We start from the raw sequence: 24,036 nt of genomic DNA on the forward strand, positions 1-24,036 counted from the left end.
TTATGGTGTGCACCGTTCTCTGCTTCTGGCTCATCTAGCATCTCCCTGACACGCTTCTTTGCTTGCTTCCCGCCTTCATGATTAAATCTGGGATTGAGAAACTCAGGGTACTGAGGAGAAGATAACTAGTCCTGCGTCTGAACGCCTAGGCAGTCTCAGTCAGTGCTCGTCAGCTGCGACTCTTGCCTAAATCCACATCTCTCACAAGGGGGGGAGCCAGGGCTCTGAGCTGTACTAGCCCCTTGGACGCTGCTTATCAGACCCCGCGGCGCGCGGGGCTGCTGCTGAGGGCGAGGTGCTGGTGTTTGGTTAGGGCGACCTGCTGGGCTCCTTGGTGAAGCTTGGCTCTGTCCTCCCGGTCTTCTCGTGGGCTTCCTCTTTGTCTGGAGGGCTTGACTCTCGCTCCTCATTTGAGTCACTGAAGTAAGAGAAAGGACTTTTCCAGAAGGTTTGTACGGTCCGGGGCTCACCCTTCAGACACGGCACTGAGCAGACACGGAGGCTCTTACCTGAAAGCCTGGATGATGACGGTGCCGAAGAGGATGAAGAGAGCAGAGAAGACCAGGGACAGAAGGGGCATCATTTCCCGCCTACAATGAAGTTCACAAGCTCTGGTCAGCTCTATGTGGGCTGCTGTGACATGCCAATGAATGGTTTTAGGTTTCTCCTCTCTGGCTTAAGAGAAAAACCCTAAACAGCCCCAAACCGAAAAGCTTTCACATCAACAAACACCTTTTTTTTTTTTTTGGCTGCGCCGTGCAGCTTGTGGGATCTTAGTTACCCAATCAGGGATCGAACCCGTAACCCCTGCATTGGGAGTGCAGAGTCTTAACCACTGGACCGCCAGGGAAGTCTGACACTTTCTAATCTCATACAAACAGAGGTTTTTTTGGGAGGTGGTGGTGGTGAAAGCAGAGGTTTTTCCCTCACTGTTCTAATGCACAGATCACTTATTCAAAAAGTTTTTGTGTCTCAGTCTTGGTGACTAAATTCTGCAGAAGGAAACAATGAGATGGGTAACAAACGATTTAAGTTGTAAACATGGAGGAACATTCTAATGTCAAGGGTAGTATCAGGTGACTAAAAAGGTCTGTGGAATTATTTCCTTTATTTTGATTGATTTATTTTTTTTTTCTGGCCAGAATAATTCAGATGTGGCCCAGAGGGGAGGAGAAGGGAGGCAAAGTTGACTTCTCAAGATCTCCACTAGGTGTTCTGAAATTTTATTCACCCACAAACACCCATCAAAGGCCTGCTGTTTTTCAGGAGCTGGGTTGGGGGCCAGGAAGCACGAACATGAGTGGGACATGGTCTGTCCTCAGGAGCTCATGGTCTCATTGGGGTGGGAATGGTATAGCCCTCCCTTCTCCAATTAATTCACTGATTCATTTGTGCATCTATTCACTGGACTCCATGTGTGTCAGGCCCTGTGCTGGACACCAGAGGTGCTCTGATGAAGAGGATGGTCCCAGGCTCTGCTAGCTGGAGGGGCAGCCAGGGGTGATCCTTTCTTTCCCCACCAGTGGGAAAGGGTCAATCAGCAAATATAAAAAAAGGGAAGTCACTGAAAGAAAGAAAAAGGGGAACAGTTGTTGAAAATATGTAAACACTCTTCCACCTGCCTATGGAGTCCACACTGAAATCAAAGAAGAGTGGACTCTTCTCAAAAAAAAACAGCGGTCCTGGTAGTTAACAGAGAGAAAGAAATTCAAACTTGGCAATACTCCTACCAGTTGCTGTGAAATATGCCGTCCCAAGAGTCTGAGATGTAGTCAGAAGCAGAATAGAGCCAACGAAGGAGAAAAATCTGTTGAGGGAGAAAATGGGTGACGGTCAGGCCCGGACCCCTGAGCCCTGGAGGGAGAAGACCCCTGCCTCCAACATGGCACTGTTGCTCTGGGGGCTCAGGAGCCCTGCCTGGTGCCCGTCCTCCTGGCTATGTGCTTACAGGGGCAAGTTCATCGGTCAAGTCGGGGAGCACAGCTTCCGAGGACAGAAGAGCTGGGTCTTTCCGCAGTTGGTCAAGATAACCCAAAAGGATGAATTTATCGCTCTCACTCCCGGTCCAGGGATCCTCCAGGGTTTTATATACCACCCTCCCTGCTGTGTTGCGCCTTTCTAAGATAGACACCTGGGAGAAAAAGAGAGCAAAAACCATGAGAATTCTCAAAAGAATGCGAAGTTACTGTTGCTTGGGTTTTTTCCAGGGAGGATGGAAAAAACGGGTCTAGCGAAGCTCAAACACAGGTATGGATGAGTGTACAATATCTGCAAGAGACTGACATTTTTCTAACAAAAGAAATTAGTTTTGTGGTGACTTTCCAGAGCTTTTGCTAAAGTTAAAGGTCCTTCTTCTCAATAGACTTTGTTCTATAACTTCTGACTTAATGTCATAAAGAAGGAAACCTTTGTTTTTTCGAGAGATTTTTTTCCCATAATTACCAAGATGATGAAAAAGACAGAAGAATTTCATGCTTCTGCAGAGAGTGATGATGAAGGAGGGGAAAGGAAGGTGAAATCAATTAGGATGAAGTAAAAGAGGCAGAAGCACAGAAGGGAGACATTTGGAAAGCCTATTACTGGTAGCCTAAGGAAGATTCTACAAACTAGGTACTGTAAGACTAGACCTGCCAAGGGGAAAGGCTGGTGAAAGGGGCTGATGCTCTTTAATCTTTACCCAGAGGGAAGATGCTTTCTGCGAAGGTCCAAGGCTGAAAATCTAGGAGGTGAAATCAGCATAGTTTAGGAGTGCTTTCAAAACAGGCTTTGGACAGCACAGCGAACTATACTCAATATCCTGTGATAAACCGTAATGGAAGAGAATATAAAAAAGAATGTATATATAACTGAATCAATCTGCTGTACAGCGGAAATTAACACAACATTGTAAATCAACTATACTTTAATTAAAAAAAAAAAAGTCAAATGGCTTCCAAGCGCTCGGAAAACATAAGGCAAAACAAAACGGAACAAACAGGCTTCAGAGATTCCTGGACTTCCTGGAATCTATACTGAAAACTCCTGAGGAAGGAGGACACAGAACTAAGCGTCACGTGCTTGTGAAGAGCTCGAGACCAGGACAGCATCCACGACTCACCGCTGATTTTCCTTGAAAGGCGTCGCTGTCTGGCAGTAAGGTGTTGGCAAACTCCTGCTGCCGATTGCTGTAGACGTGCACGAACCTCACTGTGTCCTGCGTGTTTGCCAGAGCAAAGGACAGGAAAGCCTCGAAGGGTTTACTCAGCTTGGTAGCTTCCGCGGTCAGTAGAACCACACAGTACCTGCAGGTCAACAAAAGACAAGACTTTAATCCCTGAGGCCACGGCTAGAACCTGAATGGCACGTGAAGGTGAAAGAGAGGAGACGCTCATTTACAAAGTGAACGAGCATGTTTTAGGAATGAAAGCTTCATGGGGGAGCCTCTAATGAGAGAAAATGTCCAAGGCATTAAGGACCCGCTTCTTTCTAGACTGGTGATGCTCTCCCCAAACCAAACTTCACGACATTTAGAGATGCCTTTGAAGGCAATGGTCACTGAACCCTTGATGCAGAAGGGCCTTGCAGAAGGCACCTGTTCTAGTTCTCCCACCGCAGGCAGGGCTGGTTGAGCCTATCTGAGGCCAGGGCCACTGGGCCTCATTCTGAAGGGCTTCCTTTGTAGTGGTGCCAAGGGAAAGTTCATCTAATCATTCATTCATGCATTCATTCTCTCAAATACTACTGAGCACTCAATAGATGCCAGGTAAGACAGACAACGCTCTTGCCCTCATGGAGCTGATATTCCAGTGTGGAAGGCAGATAACAAATAGATAGATGGACAGATCGTGACAAGTAGTGACAAGGGTCATGAAAAAAAAAAGAAGTGAAGGGGAGAGAGTCAAGGGTGGGCTGGGAGTCACGATCCATCAGGCTGGCTGCGCAGAGGTGTGAAGGAGATGCCATGAGGGGAAGTGGGGTCTGAGCACTCCAGGCAGAGAGCAGCGCAAGTGCAAAGACCCTGAGACTGGGGCACTCGAGCCAATTCACAGTGCTAGGAGGATCGCTGGCTGACATGAACTGGCTGAGGGTGGGAGAGTGGAGCGGAGGCAGAGGAGGTTAGGAGGCTAACACGGTGGCCTCGACGAGAGGTGACAGTGACCTGGCGAGGGTGGCGGTGCTAACAAAGGGAGGAGTGCGTGGACCGGGGATACTTTCTGAAGGCGGTATAAATACCAATCCTTAAAGCCCAGGATCACCTGCCTTACGGTTAATTAAAGTCTTTCTTCTCTTAGTCTATAAAGGAAACTGAAAAGCCTGGAAACACAGGGAAGTTTTCCTATTTTAAACAATATTTTAGTTGTATTTTCACATAACGTGATCAAAATGTTTCCCTTTCATATCCAGACCGCTTTCACTCATATCCAGACAGCTTTCACAGATGAAACAGCCCTAAATTTAAAGGCACTGATGCATTAATCTGAAAGAGGTATAATAAGTATTTTCCTTGTATTTCCAGACTGTAGTCACTCTGTATGAATAAGTATGCCTCAGCCTTACTATTCCCATTTAATTATTTTACCATTTCCTCAGTACTCTCACTTCTCTACTGTTCAGTCATTAACCTGGCTCCTCTCCAAGACCCCCAGAGGCTCACCCTGTGTGGAATACTCTGGTAGGAACAGTAACTCTCTCCTACTCCATGCTGCTCTACAGTGACCCAGGCTCTCCTTGACACCCGGCAAAATCTCCTCATCCTTCAGGGCTCAGCTAAAGTGTTACCTCTTAGGGGGATCTTCTCTGGCACACCCGATAATTTGGTCCTAAGGTGCCCTGGACTGTTATACCCCTCGCTGTCATAGTTGTTCATCAATATCTGTTACATGAAGAATAAATTCTGATTGTCTCAGGGTCGATGTTTAACTGCCTTGTAGTAAAATGCAACATGCCCCTCTGCTGCACTGATGAGCAGGGGCAAAGCCTTCAGTCCTTACTTCCTCTGTCGGTGAGACCGTTTCACGGGGCAGAGTTCATGGAACAACTTCTGGCTGGTGAGCCTGGCTGCCAACAGATACTTGTTTTGGGTGATAAAGTCATCAATGACCTGTTTCTTCATACCTCGGGCCTGGAGAAAAACCAAGAGACAGTGGATTCCGATTCAGTTTTCTCACTGAAAATGGGCTTTACTTACAGCTTAATAAACATGTAGCTGAGGGAATTCCCTGGCGGTCCACTGGTTAAGACTCCGTGTTCCCAATGTGGGGGGCACAGGTTCGATCTCTGGTCAGGGAACTGAGATCCCGCATGCCGTGCAGCGCGGCCAAAAAATAAAAAACCAAAAAAAACAAGTGCCTGATCCTGGCTAAAGTAATAAAACCACTTACGTCAGACTCATTTGAGCAGATAAACATGTGGTGATCTTTTTAAAAAACGCAGGGCTGGGACTTCCCTGGTGGCGCAGTGGTTAAGAATCCGTCTGCCAATGCAGGGGACCAGGTTCTAGCTCTGGTCTGGGAAGATCCCACATGCCGCAGAGCAACTAAGCCCGTGCGTCACAACTACTGAGCATGCACTCTAGAGCCCATGAGCCACAACTACTGAGCCTGCATGCCACAACTACTGAAGCCCACGTGCTTAGAGCCCATGCTCTGCAACAAGAGAAGCCACTGCAATGAGAAGTCCGCGCACCGCAACGAAGAATAGGCCCCTCTCGGCACAACTACAGAAAGCCTGCAGGCGGCAACAAAGATCCAACGCAGACAAAAAAAAAGAAAAGAAAAGAAAAAAAAAAGCAGGGCTGAGAGCAATGACGTAGCTATCTCAGGTCAAAGGAAAAATCAAGTGCTCTTTTCACTGGACAACTTTTATATACTGTTGTACGGTAGCAGATTTAAAAAGTCAATAATTTGGAATTTTTAGGCAAATTTACTTCAAGATTTATAGGAAACTGAACAATTGAAAATAAACTCCCTGGGACTTCCTGGCAGTCTGATGGTTAAGACTCTGTGCTTCCACTGCAGGGGGCACGGGTTCAATCCCTGGGGAACCAAGGTCCCGCATGCCTTGCTGCATGTGGCCAAAAAAACAAAAAGAAAGAAACAAAACCCCCCACAAAACTCCAAAGTAACAATGTTACTGAGTATAAAAGGCGGACAACAAAACTGTAATATGACCACTTTGTTATTACTGACTTTCATATATTTCAAAGGACTGAAATTTTATATATAGTAGCTTCTCTGACCACAATTAAACAAGAAATCAATATAAGATAGAAACCAGAAAATCCCTTTTTGTTTAGAAATTAAGAAACTCTGAATAACTTATTGACCTAAGAAGAAAGCATATCAGATATAAGAAAATATTTTGAATTTGAAGTGATTAATGAAAATACTATTTATCAAAACTTTGGGACTCAGATAAAGTATCAGTAGTACTTGGAGAGTAATGTTAAAATGAATATAATAGAAAAGAAATGAATGAACTAGACATCCATATCAAGAAGTTACAGCAAAAATACAACCATAGTGGGCTTCCCTGGTGGCGCAGTGGTTGAGAGTCCACCTGCCGGTGCAGGGGATGTGGGTTCGTGCCCCGGTCCGGGAAGATCCCACATGCTGCGGAGCGGCTGGGCCCGTGAGCCATGGCCGCTGAGGCTGCGCATCCGGAGCCTGTGCTCCGCAACGGGAGGGGCCACGGCAGTGGGAGGCCAGCGTACCGCAAAAACAAACAAACAAACAAAAACAAACCGTAGAGAAAAGGAAATAGTAAAGATGAATATAGAAATCAATAAAACAAAATAAATATATAAGAAGAAGAATTAACAAAAACAAAATTGGTTCTTTGGAAGAGCTAATAAAATTGACAAACCTCTGGTAAAACCAATCATGAAAATAAGAGAGAAGGCACAAATAACCATTATCAAGGATGACGAGGGACTTCTCTGGTGGTCCAGTGGCTAAGGCTCTGCGCTCCCAATGCAGGGGGACCCAGTTTGATCCCTGGTCAGGGAACTAGATCCCACATGCCACAACTAAGAGCTTGCATGCCGCTACTAAAGATCCTGCATGCCACAAGGAAGATCCTGCACGTGGCAACGAAGATCCCAAGTGCCGCAACTAAGACCGGGCGCAGCCAAATAAATAAATATTAAAAAAAGAAAAAAAGGGACCTGCTTGCTGGCACAGTGGATAAGACTCCATGCTCCCAATGAGGGTTCGATCCCTAGTCAGGGAACTAGATCCCACATGCGTGCCGAAACTAAGAGTTCACATGCCACAACTAAGGAGCCTGAGTGCTGCAACTAAGAAGCTGGGGAGCCACAACTAAGGAGCTCTGGAGCTGCAACTAAGGAGCCTGCTGCAACTAAGACCTGGAGCAACCAAAAAAATAAATATTAAAAAAAAAAAGGATGACGAGGTGGAATCACTCCCTATGTTGTAGAAACTAAAAATATATACGTATACATACATATATATATATATACACATATACATTTAAATTTGAAAATTTAGATGAAACAGAAAAATTTCTAGAAAAATAAAACAACATCTGAAAAAGAGAAGAGTTAACTAGTTCTATAACCATTAAAGAAGATGAGTCAGTAGTCAAAAATCTCTCCTTGAACACAAACTCAGGCTGAGATGGCTTTACGTAGGTGGTTTTGACCCAATTTTCAAGGAGGACAATCTAATCTTATACAAAGTCTTCCTGAGAAGAGAAAAAGGGAGAACACACCCATCTCGTTTCATGATTCAAATCCTCACATGGGCATCTTGAGAAAGAGAAGTTAGAAGTCAATCTCATTTCTGAACATAAATGTGAAAGTCCTAAACAAAATGTTAGCAAACTGAATACAGCAATATACTGAAAGCAAAATATAAATAATGATCCTGTTGGATTTATCTCATGAATGCAAGTTAGGTTTAACACTAGAAAATGATTAATATGATTTAGCACATTACAGAACATGAAAGAAGAAAACTCTGGATAATCATAATGGATGTGTAAAAAGTATCTGATAAAAATCAACACCATTCATATCAGAAAAATTAAATTGGTCTAGTGTTGGCAAGGATATGGAGCAATGGAACACTCACACGTGATTGGTGGAAATGTACTTAGGAAAACACATTAGCTAGTAAAGTTAAAGATATATATATATATTTAATCATTAAAAAAAATAAAGCCATATATGTTAACATAAATAACTTTTTTTAAACATTAAAAAAAATAATTTCCAAAACCAAAAAATGTTTAGTGAGAAGATTAACACTGCTTTACATTTTTACAAATCTTTTTAATGTCTGGTTTCATAGGAGAGATAGGTGGATTCTCATATCTGCTTCTATATACAATCGGGGGTCACATATTGTTTTGGTTGAAAACCCAGCCTCACACAGATATATGGTTAGAAAAGGGAGGTTTATTTTAATAGCTTTTCAGATAACTGTGGATATCCTTCTTTGCCACTACACTGAAACTGGACAAATGGTAGTTTCTTAAAAGTTAGTTGCTATGTGGATTCAATGAACTTTTTTTGTTTTTTTTTGGCTGCACTGCATGGGGGATCTTAGTTCCCCAACCAGGGATCGAACCTGTGCCCCTGCAGTGGAAGCACAGAGTCCTAACCACTGGACCGCGGGGGAATTCCCATCCATGAACTTTTAGTACTCTGTTAAATTAAAATTCACTGATCAAAAATAAAGAAGGTAAAATTCACTGATCGCTGTGCACTTAGAATGGATCTTTTGCTCATGCATGGTCATTCGAAAAATACTGGTTCACTGATCTCCCAGATGCTGACAAATTTTCTTATTCATATGAAAAAATGCATCACATCGATGAACCAATCTCGTAAGCAAGTTTGAGAAGCTATCAAGGTCACGATGGCTGATACAAATTTTTCAAAATTAAAATTTCCTTGGAAGCCTGGATTCTATCGTCAGCAACAGATGCTGTGAGTTGTTTCCCTTAAAGTGCCAGGCTCACTTCATTCATTTTAAAGAAAATGTCTGCCCTAACTCTGAGTAACCATAGTTGTCCGTCAATTATTCTTTCAAGTAAAAAATGATGTTCCATCAAAAAAAAAAAAAAAAAAAAAGAAAAGTTGCCAGTTCAAAACTCCTGAGTTAGGCAACCACACAGACATTTGTCCCCAGGACACCCTCCCAACTTGGCCTGCAGCAGAGCTTTCTGCACACTTCCTATTTTGTCACAGAGAACATTAAAGATACCAGAAAGACGTGGACTTGAGTGTCAATTTACCTATTAATAAAATTCATACTTCTTACTGCTTCATCAAGGCTATTCAGTGAAATGGGAGTTGACCCTCTGTGTTGTTACGGTGAGTGCTTAGGCGTGAAGAACACACGGCCACCGGCAGCCTGGTGCCCGGGCCTTGGTGTGTGCACTCGGTGGTTATGCACTGGAAAGTTTACCCACCATTACTTTTGCACCATTGGTGCAAGCGTCAACACAGAGAAAAGACAAATTATGTCTTAGTGGTTCCTGTGAAGACAGCTTTGATCTCACAGACTCTCTTAAAGGGTCTTTTGGACCCCCGCCCCCCGCCCCCAGGGGTCTGTGAACCACATTTTTAAAACTGCATCACTGGTCCTAAAGCCCCGAAATGTCCATCAACAGAATGAATAAACCCATTATCATGTGGCCATAGCCACTGTACAGCAGATGAAAACAAGTTAACTAGAGCTAAGAGAAACCACTAGTGCTACTAGTGTTTGCTAAGCCCCTTGCCATTGGGAGGACTCAGTTTATGTTAAGAATGCAGTTTTACATTCATAAAGAGCAAACTGGTAAAGCATCCATTGTACCAGCAATTTTGTTAATGTATCTGATTAACGATTTTCCCCAGGGAATAAATAAATAACAATTCCCAAGAGTACAAGCTATCACTAAAAAGCCATTTAGGAAATCTTACAGATTAATCTTGGATTGAGATGACCTTTCCTCTCTTCCACAACTGGCATTTTTGTCTGCTTCCTGACCCTCTCTTGGCTCCTTCTTAGTCGCCATCAGGCATCCCTTCTTTTTTTTTTTTTTTTTTTTTTTTTTGCGGTCCGCAGGCCTCTCACTGTTGCAGCCTCTCCCGCTACGGAGCACAGGCTCCGGACGCGCAGGCTCAGCGGCCATGGCTCACGGGCCCAGCCGCCCCGTGGCATGTGGGATCTTCCCGGACTGGGGCACGAAGCCGTGCCCCCTGCATCGGCAGGCGGACTCCCAACCCCTGCGCCATCAGGGAAGCCCTCCCCTCTTTTTATTTGCTGGTGATTGTCCAGAGTTTTGTCCTTGGCTGCCTTCTCTCCTTACTTTACATACGATGCCTGCGAGATCTCCCCACACTAAAGATTTCACCCTCTAACCAGTCACTGACGATTCACAAATCTCTATTCCAGCCCCTCCGCCCTTCCTTGGATCTACAGCCCTGCCTGATGGGCATCTCCCCTTGGGTTTCCTGAAGGCAGTTCTAATTCTTATGTCCACAACTGAACTCATTACCTTCTTCTTAAACCTGCTCTCCCTTCCTTACTATCCACTTTCCCCATCTGGTTCTGTCACACACAACACCCTAGTCCCATAGTCTCAGGACCCCTTCTACATCCACAGGGCACCCGGAGGAACCCTCCATCTTAGTGAGACACCTACTACAGTGGACGGTCTTTTTCCTCTCCTGACTGTGAGTCAAAGGAGGACGAAGACTAAACTGGATGTCGGAGCTGTTCTGTATTTAGTGTTCAGCAGGCAGGCAGTGAATGTACTGAATAAAGGATTTTAGAGAATTTCTCCTTCTTCTCGTTCTAGCCTCCTATAAGAGAAAGTATCAAAGGGTTCTTGACCATTTAAAAAAAAATAACATTAAAAATATTAAAAAATACATGTCCATTATAGGGATTTTTGAAAACCTAAATATTGAAATAATACCTAATTCCGCCATCAAAAGATAACCATTAATGTTTTGATGTATTTATTTCTAGTTTTTTCCTGTGTGTACACATGCACACATGCACTCACTTTACAAAATTGAGGTCAGTGAATAAACTGCATATACAATTCTGCATCCTGCTTTCTCTGTAACATCATGTTAGGAAAATTATACCCATCATTAAGTATTCTCGAGTTGCCATTTTAAATGGCTATATAATAGTCTCTGGGATGTACCAATAATTATCCTGCCGTTGGATGTTTATATTTCCACCTCATTTTTGGTATTATGAATGATACTTAACATCTCTGTATGTACTTCTTTGCCCGCGTTCCTATTCCTTTAGGATAGAGCCCTAAAAGGTAATCTCACCTCCCTCAGGTCTTTCCTCGTGTCACCTTAATGAGGCCCTTCCTGGCTGCTCCACCTTAAAAATGTGAACCCTCTCCCATAATACCCTCTTCCCTGTTTTATTTTTCTCCGTGGCACGTATCACTATATAAATACCACGACAGAGTATGTTATGCTGATTGTCTGTCGTCCCCACTAGAACACAGGACGGGGAATTCTGTCAGTCTTGTCCAGGGCTGCACCCTCAGCACAGAAAGCGGTGTTTGGCACACAGCAGGTACTCAGGAGTGCTCTTCTGCTAGGCAGTTGATGTTTCATCACCCAATCGCTTTTCGGAAAACTTTTGAGGCTTCTTCCAGCAAGGCAAGAAAGACAAGTCCCTGTTTCTCTGTAGTCTCAACTCTACTGAGGATTTTTCCTTCAAAAATCTTTAACAATTTGATGAGAGAAGAAAATGTTTATTTTGCTTTTCTCTGATTATTAGTGAGATTTATTTTTTTAAAGGTGTTTATTAGTCACTTGAATCTCTTCTCAGGATTTTGTTCACTTCATTTTGGGGGGAAGTTTTAAAAATTTTTTTAAAAATTGAGGTAAAATTCACATAACATGAAATTAACCATTTTAGTGTACAATTCAGTGGCACTTAGTACATTCAGTGTTGTGCAGCCCTCATCTCTATCTAGTTCCAAAACATTTTCATCACCCTAAAACTCTGTACTCATTAAGTGGTCATTCTCAAGAAGTTTTGGGTTGATTTCCTTGATTAGAAGAAGCTCATTAGAAATTAAAGATAATGATCCCTTTTATATTGGTTGTAATTACTTCCCTTATTGTTTAATCAAAAATTCTTAAGCATTTATATAAAAATTTAAAACTTATAATCAAGTTATTAAGATTTTCCAACAAGATTTTCCCCAATGTTTTTAGCCCTTCCCTATCTTAAGATCAGATAAATATTCAGCGTATGTTCTTTAACTTAGTTTATGGGTTTTTTTCTTTTTTTCCAGTGATGTTATTTAGTTAATTAATTAATTAATTAATTTTTTGGCTGTGCAGCGAGGCATGTGGGATCTTAGTTCCTGACCAGGGATCAAATCCGCACCCCTGCAGTGGAAGTGCGGAGTCTTAACCACTGGACCGTCAGGGAAGTCCCTAAAGGAAGAGATTAAAACTAGTTTCTTCTCCTCTCCTGCTGTGCTCGATTTTGCTGTTTATTTATATGACATCTTGAGATAAAATGGGAGGGCCATCTTGAAACAAGGTGACACTCACATACCTGGATAACATCTGCAGGCTTGTGTATGTGTTCTTTAAAGATCAGGATGGTGGGGGTATAGACGTTGACGTTGTATTGCCTCGTCATCTCTTCCGCCCCTCTCAAACCGACGTACACGTATCCAAATGACAAATAATCTTTATACGCGAAAGCAGTCAGCTGTTAGGGCATAACAGAGAGGAAGAAATGAAATTGATAGCACAGCATCTACATTAAGTGTGACTTGTTCTCATCAGTGGGTGCAGATGAACGCTAGCTTATACAGCCCCACTCAGGCTGCTACACCCTCGTTCCCTGGTAGGAATGCTATGGTGCTCCATGAACAAAAACTGTACCAACAAAGCTAAACAACAACTAATTCTTTTTTTCAGACAGAGCAAGATATTCATCTTACTGAGATCTGTACTGGGTGGGAGGTTTGAGGAGTTAACTGTACCCTAATTAGGTAAGATGGCAGTGACCATGCCAACGGTTTAGCACTTTCCTCTCCCATCTCATGTCACAGTGATAACCAGAGGTGTGCTAGACAGAAGTATAGTATATATTCAGAGGGCAGGTTCGGAATCAGACAGGCTACAAGGGAATCGATATTCAACATGGGAGACCTTGGGCAGGTTACACAACCACTCTAAGCTTCAGTAAAAGTAGGGATAATAATCTGTATCACTGGGTTCTTCTGAAGATTAAATGCTATTATGTGTGTGGAAAGTACTAGCACAGTAATAGCATCAGTAGGTCCTCAATGTATGGTGGTTAAAGCAAATTTCTGGTCTTCAAGCATTTCTCTTGGGATGAGCTATTACTCACAGAAAAGAAAATCACCAAAATAAGAGAAAACATTACCCAGCACCTAAAGTACCTTGTAGAGCAGTGGTACAACGGGCATTTGGTCAAACAGAAGGACATGCGGTTTATTCTCTTGCTGCCAGCCAGAGAGGAATCTGACATAATTTTTACTTGTAACCTTAAATTGAATAAAGGATGTTAGTTTCAACATTTAATTCTTAACAACTGCATTATAATCCAGTCAGGAGATAATTAAACAAAATCAAATATGTGCAAAAGATTGTTTTGTAAAAAATAAAAAATGCAGACAACTAATTTTTTGCCTTTATGTGACTAAAATTCATTAAAAGAACAGAGATATTGATTTCATATTTTCATGTGATCCAACCCTTACAGACTGAAATCATAATCTTTTCTGAAACAAGTACTGACCATACTATAAAAAAAATGAGCTTTCAAAGTTGGTTCTTGCTCAATTATAGACTGCACTTGTTAATCTATTAGAAGATAATGCAACAACTGTTCTTTTAAAACGGCTTGAATAAAAATAAGTGGGCCCACCCCACCTATACATTACATAAGCTCATTCACTGCCATCTGAATTGCTACTTTTGTGTTTCCCTGTTTATGCCTTAAAATAATCCCAAGAAAACAAATTAAAAACTTGAATAAATTAAATTTCTATCTAGAAAATGTTCATAGTAGTTCAAAAAAGTTTATCTTTCCACTTTGCTTCCAGAATGATCTATATAAAGCTGCAATCTCATCATTTCACCCCACTGCTCAGCCCCTTTCAATGGCTCCATCACCTGCAGGCCAAGTCCAAGTTCCTTAAAGGAGACCCTCACAGTGAGATTCCCATTAACCCCTTTAATCCTGTCTTCTCCCACTCACTAATGACTACTTCATACAAAGCAGGCTACCTCTGTATGCCTGGAACTCATTCCCTTCTTCTCTCTCCTCACCTGGCAAACTCAGTACAGGGGTCATTTCTGCCAGGAAGCCTTTCTCAAATCTCTAGGATGGGCACTCTACATATAGGATGGAAACAATCACCTACTAGGACTGTGAGCTCCTTGGAAAGTGTCCTCAGCACTTATCATAATGTCTGACATACAGCAGGCATTTTAAAAAGGTTTGAGGACCTGTCAGGACAACCTATCATCATTTTAGGAGGCTACAATGCTCTCTGACAATTTCAAGGTAACTCCAACAAATATTTCTTCTGTGGGTAATGATCCTGGTGGGACAGGCTGTGTAGAAATAGGATGGAAGTATCTGTATGTTCACTCTCCTTGGTATTATTAAAAGAATGAATCATTTTCATTTAAAGCAACATAAGAATCTTCTTCTAGTTCCTGTGATCTCTAACCTCAGATACTGAGGGAAAAATGCTTCTTAAATATAAAAATCATAGTTTATAGTTTGTGGGAATTTCTGTGCCTGGTTTCTCTAGCTCAATCTTTTGTTTGTGAAGTTTATTCACACTGTTGCATCACTATATGTTTTGAAACTTCCAAAAATAATATCTGATTTCATGGAATCTGGTGTTTTCAATAGATATGATCGTTAAATATATAACCAAATATAACTTAATTTGAATACTCTCATAAGAAAAGTATCTTTAAACGAACACATGCATGAGTTGGAAAGACCTCCTTCATCCTATGTTGTGATCTAATTTTTTGTTGAGAAAAGAAGAGGCACTCTCATTTTAGGCTCAGATTCCTATGACAGCGTAAGTCTTCCCAGCGGTTTTGACAAGGATGATTCTTTCAGTCTCTCTACTTCATCTGTTTCAATTTTCAGTCTCTGGCAGACTTCATTTAAATGATTTAGTTAGAGTAATTAATTAATTAATTAATATGTGTCTTGTCCTGCCCCAAATGAAACTCAGGTCTGAGGATGACCACAGGTAGAGTTCAGGGCAGCCAGCAGTCCCAGGAGCCTCTTAAACTACTTCTCAGCCAGGTACTTACTTTCTCCACCAAGTTCCCTGGAAGAAGACTCTCTACAAACTGTCGCAGGTTCTCACGGACAACTGCATTATGGAAGAAGGAGATTTTCCCATTTATGATTCCTAGGATAGCCGGTGTGCTGTGTGCTCCCAGGTGATGGGCCAGGCGTCTCTCGTAGCCAGCGTGGACCACGCCGATTCCTACACCTGAAAAATATGGAAGACCTCCATGAAGACTTTTTATGCCCTCATGGCAGGTGAAGAAATGCTGCTAAGTAATTTTCTGGTGTGAAAATGAAATCCCGACTTAGTAGGAGGGGATATCTTTCCTGATAGACTGTCTAGCATTCTATCACTGCTGGAATGCTAAATTGGTTCAGTTTTTCTGCATAGCCATCTAGCAATGTTTAAGAAGGGCCACAAATCTTTCTATCTTTCAGTCCATGGTTTCTAATTTTGGGAGTAGATCATGAAGAAATACTTCAAAAGAAAAGAACAATCTGTCCACAGTGTTCCTATTCATAAAGAACACCACCTGTAAGCAATTCAAGGGTTCATCAACTCCGCAATGGTTGAAAAAACCTAGAATCTAACGATGGGCTGGAATCATAATCTTCTCACCTTTCAGAGCATGTCTCCCTTTTACATAAACTATTTTATAGAGATTTTGTACAGATTCTCAGAAAGAGAAAGAGATTAGGTTAAAATTACTTGGTCATATCCCACATAACTATTGTTAACATTTTGGTATCTATCTGTGCCTTTTCTTACGCAAATATGTGTGTGTGTGTATGTATACACACAGGTATAAATAAAATAAAACGGGATCATCTGACACTTATTTCACTTAGTATTTGAATAACTTTTCTTGTCTTTCATTCAACCACTGTATTTGGAGGGCTAGCTCCTCTGCTAAACATTGGAGATACAGTAAATGTTAATAGACAGTAAATATGCTTTTTCTCTTGGGTGTCTAACAGACCTCTAAGTATAAAGTTTTCAAAAACAAACTCCTGATCTCCTCCTCAAACCTGTTCTACCCTGGCTTTCACCATTTCCATTGACGGCGGCTCCCTCCTTCCCGTTACTCAGGACGAAAGTCTTAAGGGTGATCTTTGACCCCTCTCGTCTCTCACACCCTCCACCCGATCCATCAGCAAGTCCTGTTGGTCCTGTCTTCAAAATACAGCAGGAATCCGACTGTTTTTCTCCACTTCCATTGTACCCCGTCTCTTATGCATCTTCATCTCTCTCCCCTGAGTTGCTGCAATAACCTCCTCAATGGTGTCGTGTTTCTCCTTGTCCCCCTACTGTCTGTCCTCAACACGGTAGCCAGACTGTTCCTTCTAAAACATAAATAACGGACCATGTCGCTCCTCTGCCCAAATCTGGCAAAGCCTCCCCTTTCAACTCAGAATAAAACCGCAATCTTCACAAAGGCCGACAAGACCTCTGGGATTTGGCCCCTGGCCCCCTTCCTCTCCCATTCCTCAGGCTCACTTGCTCTAGCCCCCAGCATCCCTGTTCTTTAAACACACTGGCACGTTCCTTCCTGCCTTTGGGCCTCGGTGCTGGCTGGTGCACCTCCTGACATCTGTGTAGCTGGCTCCTTCACCAACCACAGGTCCTTCTCAATGAGGACGACCCGACTCCTGTATTTAAAACTGCCCTCCCCACACTCAGGATCCCCTTCAAGTCCCTCACTTTCCCTTTTCCATAGCACTTACCATCTTCTAACACACCGCCCAAGTTCCTCATTCTGTGGATTTTTTTATTGTCTGTCTTCCCCTGTTAGAATGTAAGCCGTTTGAAGGCAGGGGTCTTTGTTTAGTTCTCTGATGTACTCCAAGCACCAGAACAGAGCTTGGCACACAGTAGGAGCTCATCACTGAAACTGGACCATCAATCTATTTAACCCATTCTTTATTGTTGCACATTGAAATGGCTTCTGGCTTTCACTATTATAAGGCATGTTTCGATAGACATCCTTGTACATCTCTGTACACACATCTTTGTGTACTTGTGTGATAACTTAATTGAAAAATTCCCGACTGCAAACTTAATACTTTAAAATTGCTGAGTAGGCTAAACAAATCTATCTGCTGGCCACCTGACTGTGAGTATCTCAAGGGCAGGAAAGGAGGCACCTCAGACATCACATAGTCCATTCCCCTCATTTTACAGATAAAGAGACTCGGAGAGGTGAACTGACTTATCCCAGTTTGCAGAGGTGATAAAATTGCAGAAAAAGAATCCCAACTTGATGTTCTAGAGTCAAGTCTAGTACACTATTCTATCACACTAGAGGTATTAAAAATAACCACTGAACAATGTCAGTAAATGAAAGTGCACCTAAGATTGTGTGAGCAGGAGAAAGAATGAGAACATAGCAGGCACATACCTGAGAGACCCAGTCTCATGTAAAGCGAGAAGAGACGTCACCTAGCAAGGTCAAGTGGCCACACAGCAAAGGTCCAAGGGGGGAATCAACGTGTCTTGAGCCCTTTCTAAGACAGGCAGCATGCCTACAGCTTTATATCCGTTATCACTTTTCACACCCACAAACCCCGAGTGGTTAAGTATTGTCATCTTCATGGATGAGGAAGCTGGTGCTTGGAGAGGCTGAGCCAACCTAGCCGGCATCCCAGTTAGTGTGCAGTAGGACCAAGATTTGAACCCAGGCCCAGCCGACTGCAAAGCCAGTACCCTCTTCCACCCTCGGCTCTGAACGCTGGAGGGATCAATTTCTTAGAGACGGACCCACCATCAATGACTACATAGGCCAGAAGCCACCGTATTTAACTGATCCTGGGGAATATGCCTTCCCAGTAACTGCATCATTCAGCGGTGCCGTCTACCAGACTTTGGGACTAGAATCAGTAATTAGAATGGTGGCTGGTGGGCCCAGAATCAGGACAAGGGATGCAGGAGTCTTGGGAGAGCAAAGGAAACTGAAGAGATCTTTTGCGCTTGCTGTTCCCCCCCACTCTTCCCTGATATTCCGGAAGCTCGTTCTCTCGCCCCCTATGGGCCACCTGCTCAGGGAGCCCTTCCTCATCTGCCTGATTTAAAACTGAAGCCTCTCACCCCGGCATTCCCTAGCACCTGGTCTTTTTTATCACACTCTACCACCATCTGGCGGGCTGTATATTTTGTTTGTTTGTCTCTCTTCACTAGAATATAGAAGCTCTATGAATGTAGGGGTTTGGGGCTATTTTGTTTACTGCTGTATCCTTAATATCTAGAATAGTTCCTGGCACTCAGTTTTTTAAAAACAAGTAAATGAATAAAGTATTCAAAGTCAGATCCAGATTCAAATTCCAGCTCTGCTACCCATTAGCTGTGCAACCTTAGGCAAGTCATTTAACCTCAGCTTCCTTATTTGTAAAATGGAGATAAATTGTTGTGAGGACTAAATGACATAATATAAAAATGAGCCTAGCCCAGAGCCTGGAATATAGTGGGTGCCTAATTAATTACAACTCTTATTATTAAGTATTATTTCATCCAGACCGTGTGAAGTCTGATCTAGAGACTTGTCTCTTATGTGAGTGGAATTTTAACCTCCATGAGTCTCTCTCCCTTCCTTGTGTGGAGTGGGATAAACAATGTTACACTCTCACTCTTTATGTCATCCTCCCCCCACCTTTCCTATGCTCCCATCAATATAGCTTTTTTCTAGTTAAAACAGAATACAAGTGATTGGTTTCATTTATTTTACTTAAAATTACCATTGAGTCCTTGGAATTACCTACATCACCTTCATCAAACATAAGCATTTCTCAGTCTATAAAAGGCTATTCCTTGGATCATCTCTACAAAGGACTTCGATTCTTAATATTATACCGATTTCTAAACTCTGAAGGAATGTTACTTCTTTCCTATAGACTGACTATCACACGAATTAGAATAGCATAAAGAATGATACATATTTGGTGTTTAAATTTGTGGTATTCTTCCTCTTGAAAAGATACTTAAGATTATAATAAGAATACCGAAATTCCTTAAAGTCCAGACCTAACTAATCCCTTCCTCTCCCTCCATCCAAGCTGGGAAGGAAGAGTCAGAAAAGTCGACAGCACTGTTTTCTCCCTAAGACTCAGGCTGGGAGATGACCACTATGACTGGTGGTGACTTAGGGTCTCTGAGTTACAGTGGACAACACAATTTCTATCGTCTCCTCCTCTGCCTTGAAACTCTCTACACTCCAAAGTTCCAGGTTCATAAAGCGAGTTCAGCAAGTACAGTTCTCCTATGCTTATCCTGATTCAGCATAACCTGGCTGGATAACAAGGACACACCAGAATCCACACGAACTTGAGTAGCAAATTTAAAAGAAAGGCAAAGTGTGTTACCGTTTTCAGAAACATTTGATTTTTCTACGGATCAATGTTTCGGGCTAATTTGCAGATCCCGGGGAATTAAAAATACAAATACCTTCTCCTCTTTTTGAGTTTGTAAGAGGTTGTTCTTTCTGTAAAGTACTAAAGATCTCTCTTTTGAGGTGTCAAATTATATTTGCTTTCATTATGCAATCCTAAACGTGTATCACGTCTTTTAGGGAAATTCTTTCATTTTCCCCTCTGTCGCATACACATATTCATCTTTCTTTCAACTTTTCCATATGCCTTAAGGGATGGTACAGAGCCAACTCAAAGAACATGGCACTGTCAAATCTGGCTAAATACAAATCTGTTAATAAACAAACTACTAAGGTGCAAAATGATGTGAAACAACACAAAATCAAGAACACAGAGCTTCAGGAGGAAAAAAAAATAACTAGTATCTAGGCAGACCGTTTTCCTACACAGTATGAAGTTGTTATACACTTAGCTATTTTTAGGAATAATTCCTTGAAAGAGAGGAATTATTCTTTCTTTTAAAATAAGAAGTCATGGTGGATAAACACTACATGATCATCCAAATTGGGTTTCTCTAAAATGATATCTGATTTCAAGACACGCAACCTCCTTGACGCCCTGGTAACTGTCTGCAGCTCCCAGCGAGCACTGAGGGCACTGTGATGATTCAGGTGTGTCTCTTGGTTGAGTTTCCTGGGTGCGAGGACCAGGTTTTACTTATTTCTGAGCAGTGCAGCACAGTGGTTAAGACTGAACTCTGGAGTTAGACTTCTGGGTCCATATCCCAACACTGCTGCTTATCAACAGTGTGACCTCAGTTGTTCCTTAACCTTCCTGGGCCTCAGTTTCCTCAACTGTAAAATAGGGATAATAATAGTCTCTCCCTCGTTGGGTTACTTTGGGGATAAAGACAATCCATACAAAGCATTTAAGACAATGAAAAATAAGTAAAATGCTAAAAAAAAAAGTTATAATATTTACTTTAGTGTTTAATATGGTACTTGGTCCATTAAGAAAAAAGTTCTTCTTTTTTTTTGGCCATGCCATGCAGTTTGCGGGATCTCAGTTCCCGGACCAGAGATTGAACCCAGGCCATGGGAGTGAAAGCACTGAGTCCTAACCACTGGACTGCCAGGGAACTCCCAAGAAAAAAGTTTTAAATAAGAACATGCAGTGAATTCCTTACCATCTTCTACTTATTCCTGTAGTACTATATTATTCTGTACTTGCGAATGTGAGGTTGGTGTGAATTTTCCAGGTACCTATTTTCTCTTCGATTAACAGTAAGCTCCTCAAGGTCAGGGGCAGTGCTGACTACTTCTGGACCCTCCTCCACTGCCTGGTTGTCTATAAATGCTGGATGCTTTTGCACACTAGTTATTACCAAACTGCATGACCGTAGATTCCATCTAAATAGCTACATTTCTCCTCTGGGTGGAACTGTTCCATTTCCTTCATTTACTGCAATTCAGCATTTTATGTTATTCTGAGATAATGTCCAGGCTTCCCCAGACCACCCAGCTAATCTTTAAGATTGTCCGCTCTTTCTGTCAACGCAGAATAGAAACATTTTCTGCAGTAACTCTCTTAAAGGATAATGCTGCCTTGCTCGGACAGGGAGCGGCCATGGACACTGGCCATGGATACATGGATACATGGATATCTCATCTCATTGTCATCTAACATTCCAAGTGGAACCTGACTGTCAGGAATCTTCAACAAATCCGAATGTTCCAAAGAGGAAAACCAAACTAATTTAATACATTTAGTCAAAACCTGCTTTCGAGGAGACTTGGGGGGTGAGGTGGGGGAACAGACTAAATTCCTATAAACATTGCTTCTATGGATCTAAATCCATCTTCTTCCATCCTTGTCATTTTGAGTCCTGACTTATTAGGATTATACAGCACAGCAACCCCAAAGGATGGCAAGACCTTCAATCATCACAGATTTAAGGACCCCGAAAGGCAGCAGGGCATCGTGTTCTCCACGTGGATTACAGAGCCAGACTCCCTGGGTTTGAATCCCAGCTCTGCCGAATACCAACTGCGGGACCTTGGACAAGGTACCAATATGAGCCAAGTCTCTATAAAAGCGGGGTGACAACAGCAGCTGCCTCAAGGAGTTGTTTGAGTTGATACTCACATTAGTGCTTGGCATACGGTAACCTGTCAATAAATATGCTATTATTATTATGCTTATGTTATTATTGTCATGTCATTGCACTTGGTATGTCCAAACCAGAGTCATTATTTAGAATCACTTCTCCCCAATTCAACTCTTCTCTGTATTTCCTGCCCATCCAGTTGCTCAAGTCAGAATGCAGAGTCAACCTTGACTCCCTCCCTTTTCCTCATTTCTCACATTTAAATGGTCCTCAGGTGCCAGGTCCCTTCGTGATCCTACCCCTGAAATATCCGACACTTGGCCCCTCTCTGCTCCTACTGCCCAAGCTCAGGCCAATGGTTGCTGTCTTGCCAGGACTGGTAACCTCCCTGCCTCTATTCTCACCTTCTTTAATTTGTCCTTCACGCAGCTTGAACAGTTAGCTTTCTAAAGCACAGACCTGATTAGATCACTCTTGGCTTTACTACGTACTATACAATAAAGTCCAGCTTCCTTAGCCTGGACTTCAAGGATCCTTACCACCTGGCTCCCAGCATGCTCTTCCTGCTTCCTCCACTCTCACCTGCACTCAAGTCACACCTTGCTGCTGGCTCTTCTGAGGATGCTCTTTGTTGCCCTGCCTGCACTGTTCCCTCTTGCCTGAATGTTACTCCTCCATTTCCTGTCCAGCCAGCTTCTAATCATCTAATCATCTTTAGCTAAAAATAAGGCAAAGGTCAGTGCTTGACAGTCTATGAGATGAAGAAAACTAACATTTGAGAAAGATTTTTAAGAGGAATTTACAAAATAGGTGCTTTCAAAAATTTTAGTTTGGTAAACCAGAAAACCCCGTTAACCAGAAGTTCTCTAAGGTTCATTTATTAAGTACTTCATATATACCAGGCACTTAAAACACATTTTTTTCTCATTTAATATTCATAACAATCCTGTTGGTTTGACATCATAACCCCATTTTAGAGCTGAAGAAACTTAGGCTAAGTAATTTGTCCAAGGACACAAAGTAGTAAATGATACAGCTGAGATCTGAAAACTGGTCTGACTCCAAGGCATGTGTTCATAACAGCTGACCACTGTGCTATGTTGCCTCACGTCATGTATGTTTGCCTGTTGGCTCTGATCTGACCTTGGTGTAAATGCATTACCGTTCTAAATTATGCACTGGGTCAATGTTTACGTTCTGCTATGGGTTTTTTTTTTTTTTTGGCGGTATGTGGGCCTCTCACCGTTGTGGCCTCTCCCGTTGCGGAGCACAGGCTCCGGACGCGCAGGCTCAGCGGCCATGGCTCACGGGCCCAGCCGCTCCGTAGCATGTGGGATCTTCCCGGACCGGGGCACGAACCTGTGTCCCCTGCATCGGCAGGCGGACTCTCAACCACTGCGCCACCAGGGAAGCCCTGCTATGGGGTTTTAATGTCAGCTCCTAGACTGAAGAGGTTAAATGATTTTCAGCACACCACCTGGCATGGCACAAAGTGCAGCTGTGCTGTGTGATGAACCCGGTGGCTTCCGCCTGACCTCGGCCTCTCATTCGTTCATCAGACGCCACAGAAAGCATCTGCTGACCGCCCGCCACACGTGAGACAATCTGCTAAACTTACTCCCTTGTCTTCCAAGAACTTGATTACATCTTAGGAAAGCATTCTGGCAAATCTGAGTACCTGAGTGCCTCTGGACAACAGGTTGAAATTTCTGCTTTAGAATAAATGAACTGATGGCTTTCAGGGGTGCACGCTCTCCAGAGAAATCCAGGCCCCTCAGCCCCTATGGTTGAGTTTGTCCCTTTTTAGTTACTCAATAGGTCTGCTAATGCCTATAAAACACATACATATACACGCACACACATTTAATTCAGTAATTCCAACTTTTAGGAGTTATTAAAATAAATATCCTTCCTGGATCAGTAAAATTTTCCTGGCGCTAAGTGGTGCCTATGAACAAAGGAAAGGCTAATCTGTGATTGAGAGTGGTAACCTATAACCATTAGCATACTATGGGTTATAGGCTGAATTGTATGCCCCCCAAAGGCATAGGTTGAAGCTCCAATCCCCAGTACTTCAGAGTGTGATTATATTTGGAGATAGGGCCTTTAAAGAGGTAATTAAGTTAAAATGGGGTTGTTGGGGTCACAGAAAGAGTGTGATACACCAGAGCCAGACACATGCATAGAGAAGACCATGTGAACACACAGGGAGAAGGTGGCCATCTGCAAGCCAAGGAGAGAAGCTTCACAAGAAACCAAACCTGTCAACACCTTGATCTTGGA

General features: G+C 42.6%; 1 protein-coding gene across 3 annotated transcripts in view; it reads right to left on the bottom strand.

Moving 5' to 3' along the window:
• DNAJC16 (DnaJ heat shock protein family (Hsp40) member C16) overlaps nt 1–24,036 on the bottom strand; it is a 37,375-nt gene that overhangs the window by 4,516 nt on the left and 8,823 nt on the right. For 2 of the 3 annotated variants that reach the window (XR_004522780.2, XM_004313307.4), the window contains exons 5-13: nt 15,308–15,492; nt 13,402–13,506; nt 12,543–12,701; nt 4,971–5,101; nt 3,098–3,281; nt 1,949–2,131; nt 1,731–1,807; nt 510–590; nt 320–418 (exon numbers count right to left, since the gene is read on the bottom strand). Coding sequence is in view for 2 of the 3 variants with exons in the window: in XM_004313307.4 (XP_004313355.1) it covers nt 320–418; nt 510–590; nt 1,731–1,807; nt 1,949–2,131; nt 3,098–3,281; nt 4,971–5,101; nt 12,543–12,701; nt 13,402–13,506; nt 15,308–15,492 (1,204 nt within the window). In the remaining variant the exon portion in view is untranslated. The remainder of the gene's footprint in view (nt 1–319; nt 419–509; nt 591–1,730; nt 1,808–1,948; nt 2,132–3,097; nt 3,282–4,970; nt 5,102–12,542; nt 12,702–13,401; nt 13,507–15,307; nt 15,493–24,036) is intronic. The other variant, XM_019918950.3, reaches the window with a different exon arrangement.

Source organism: Tursiops truncatus, chromosome 1 (assembly GCF_011762595.2).
Source record: "Tursiops truncatus isolate mTurTru1 chromosome 1, mTurTru1.mat.Y, whole genome shotgun sequence".
NCBI lineage: Eukaryota > Metazoa > Chordata > Mammalia > Artiodactyla > Delphinidae > Tursiops > Tursiops truncatus.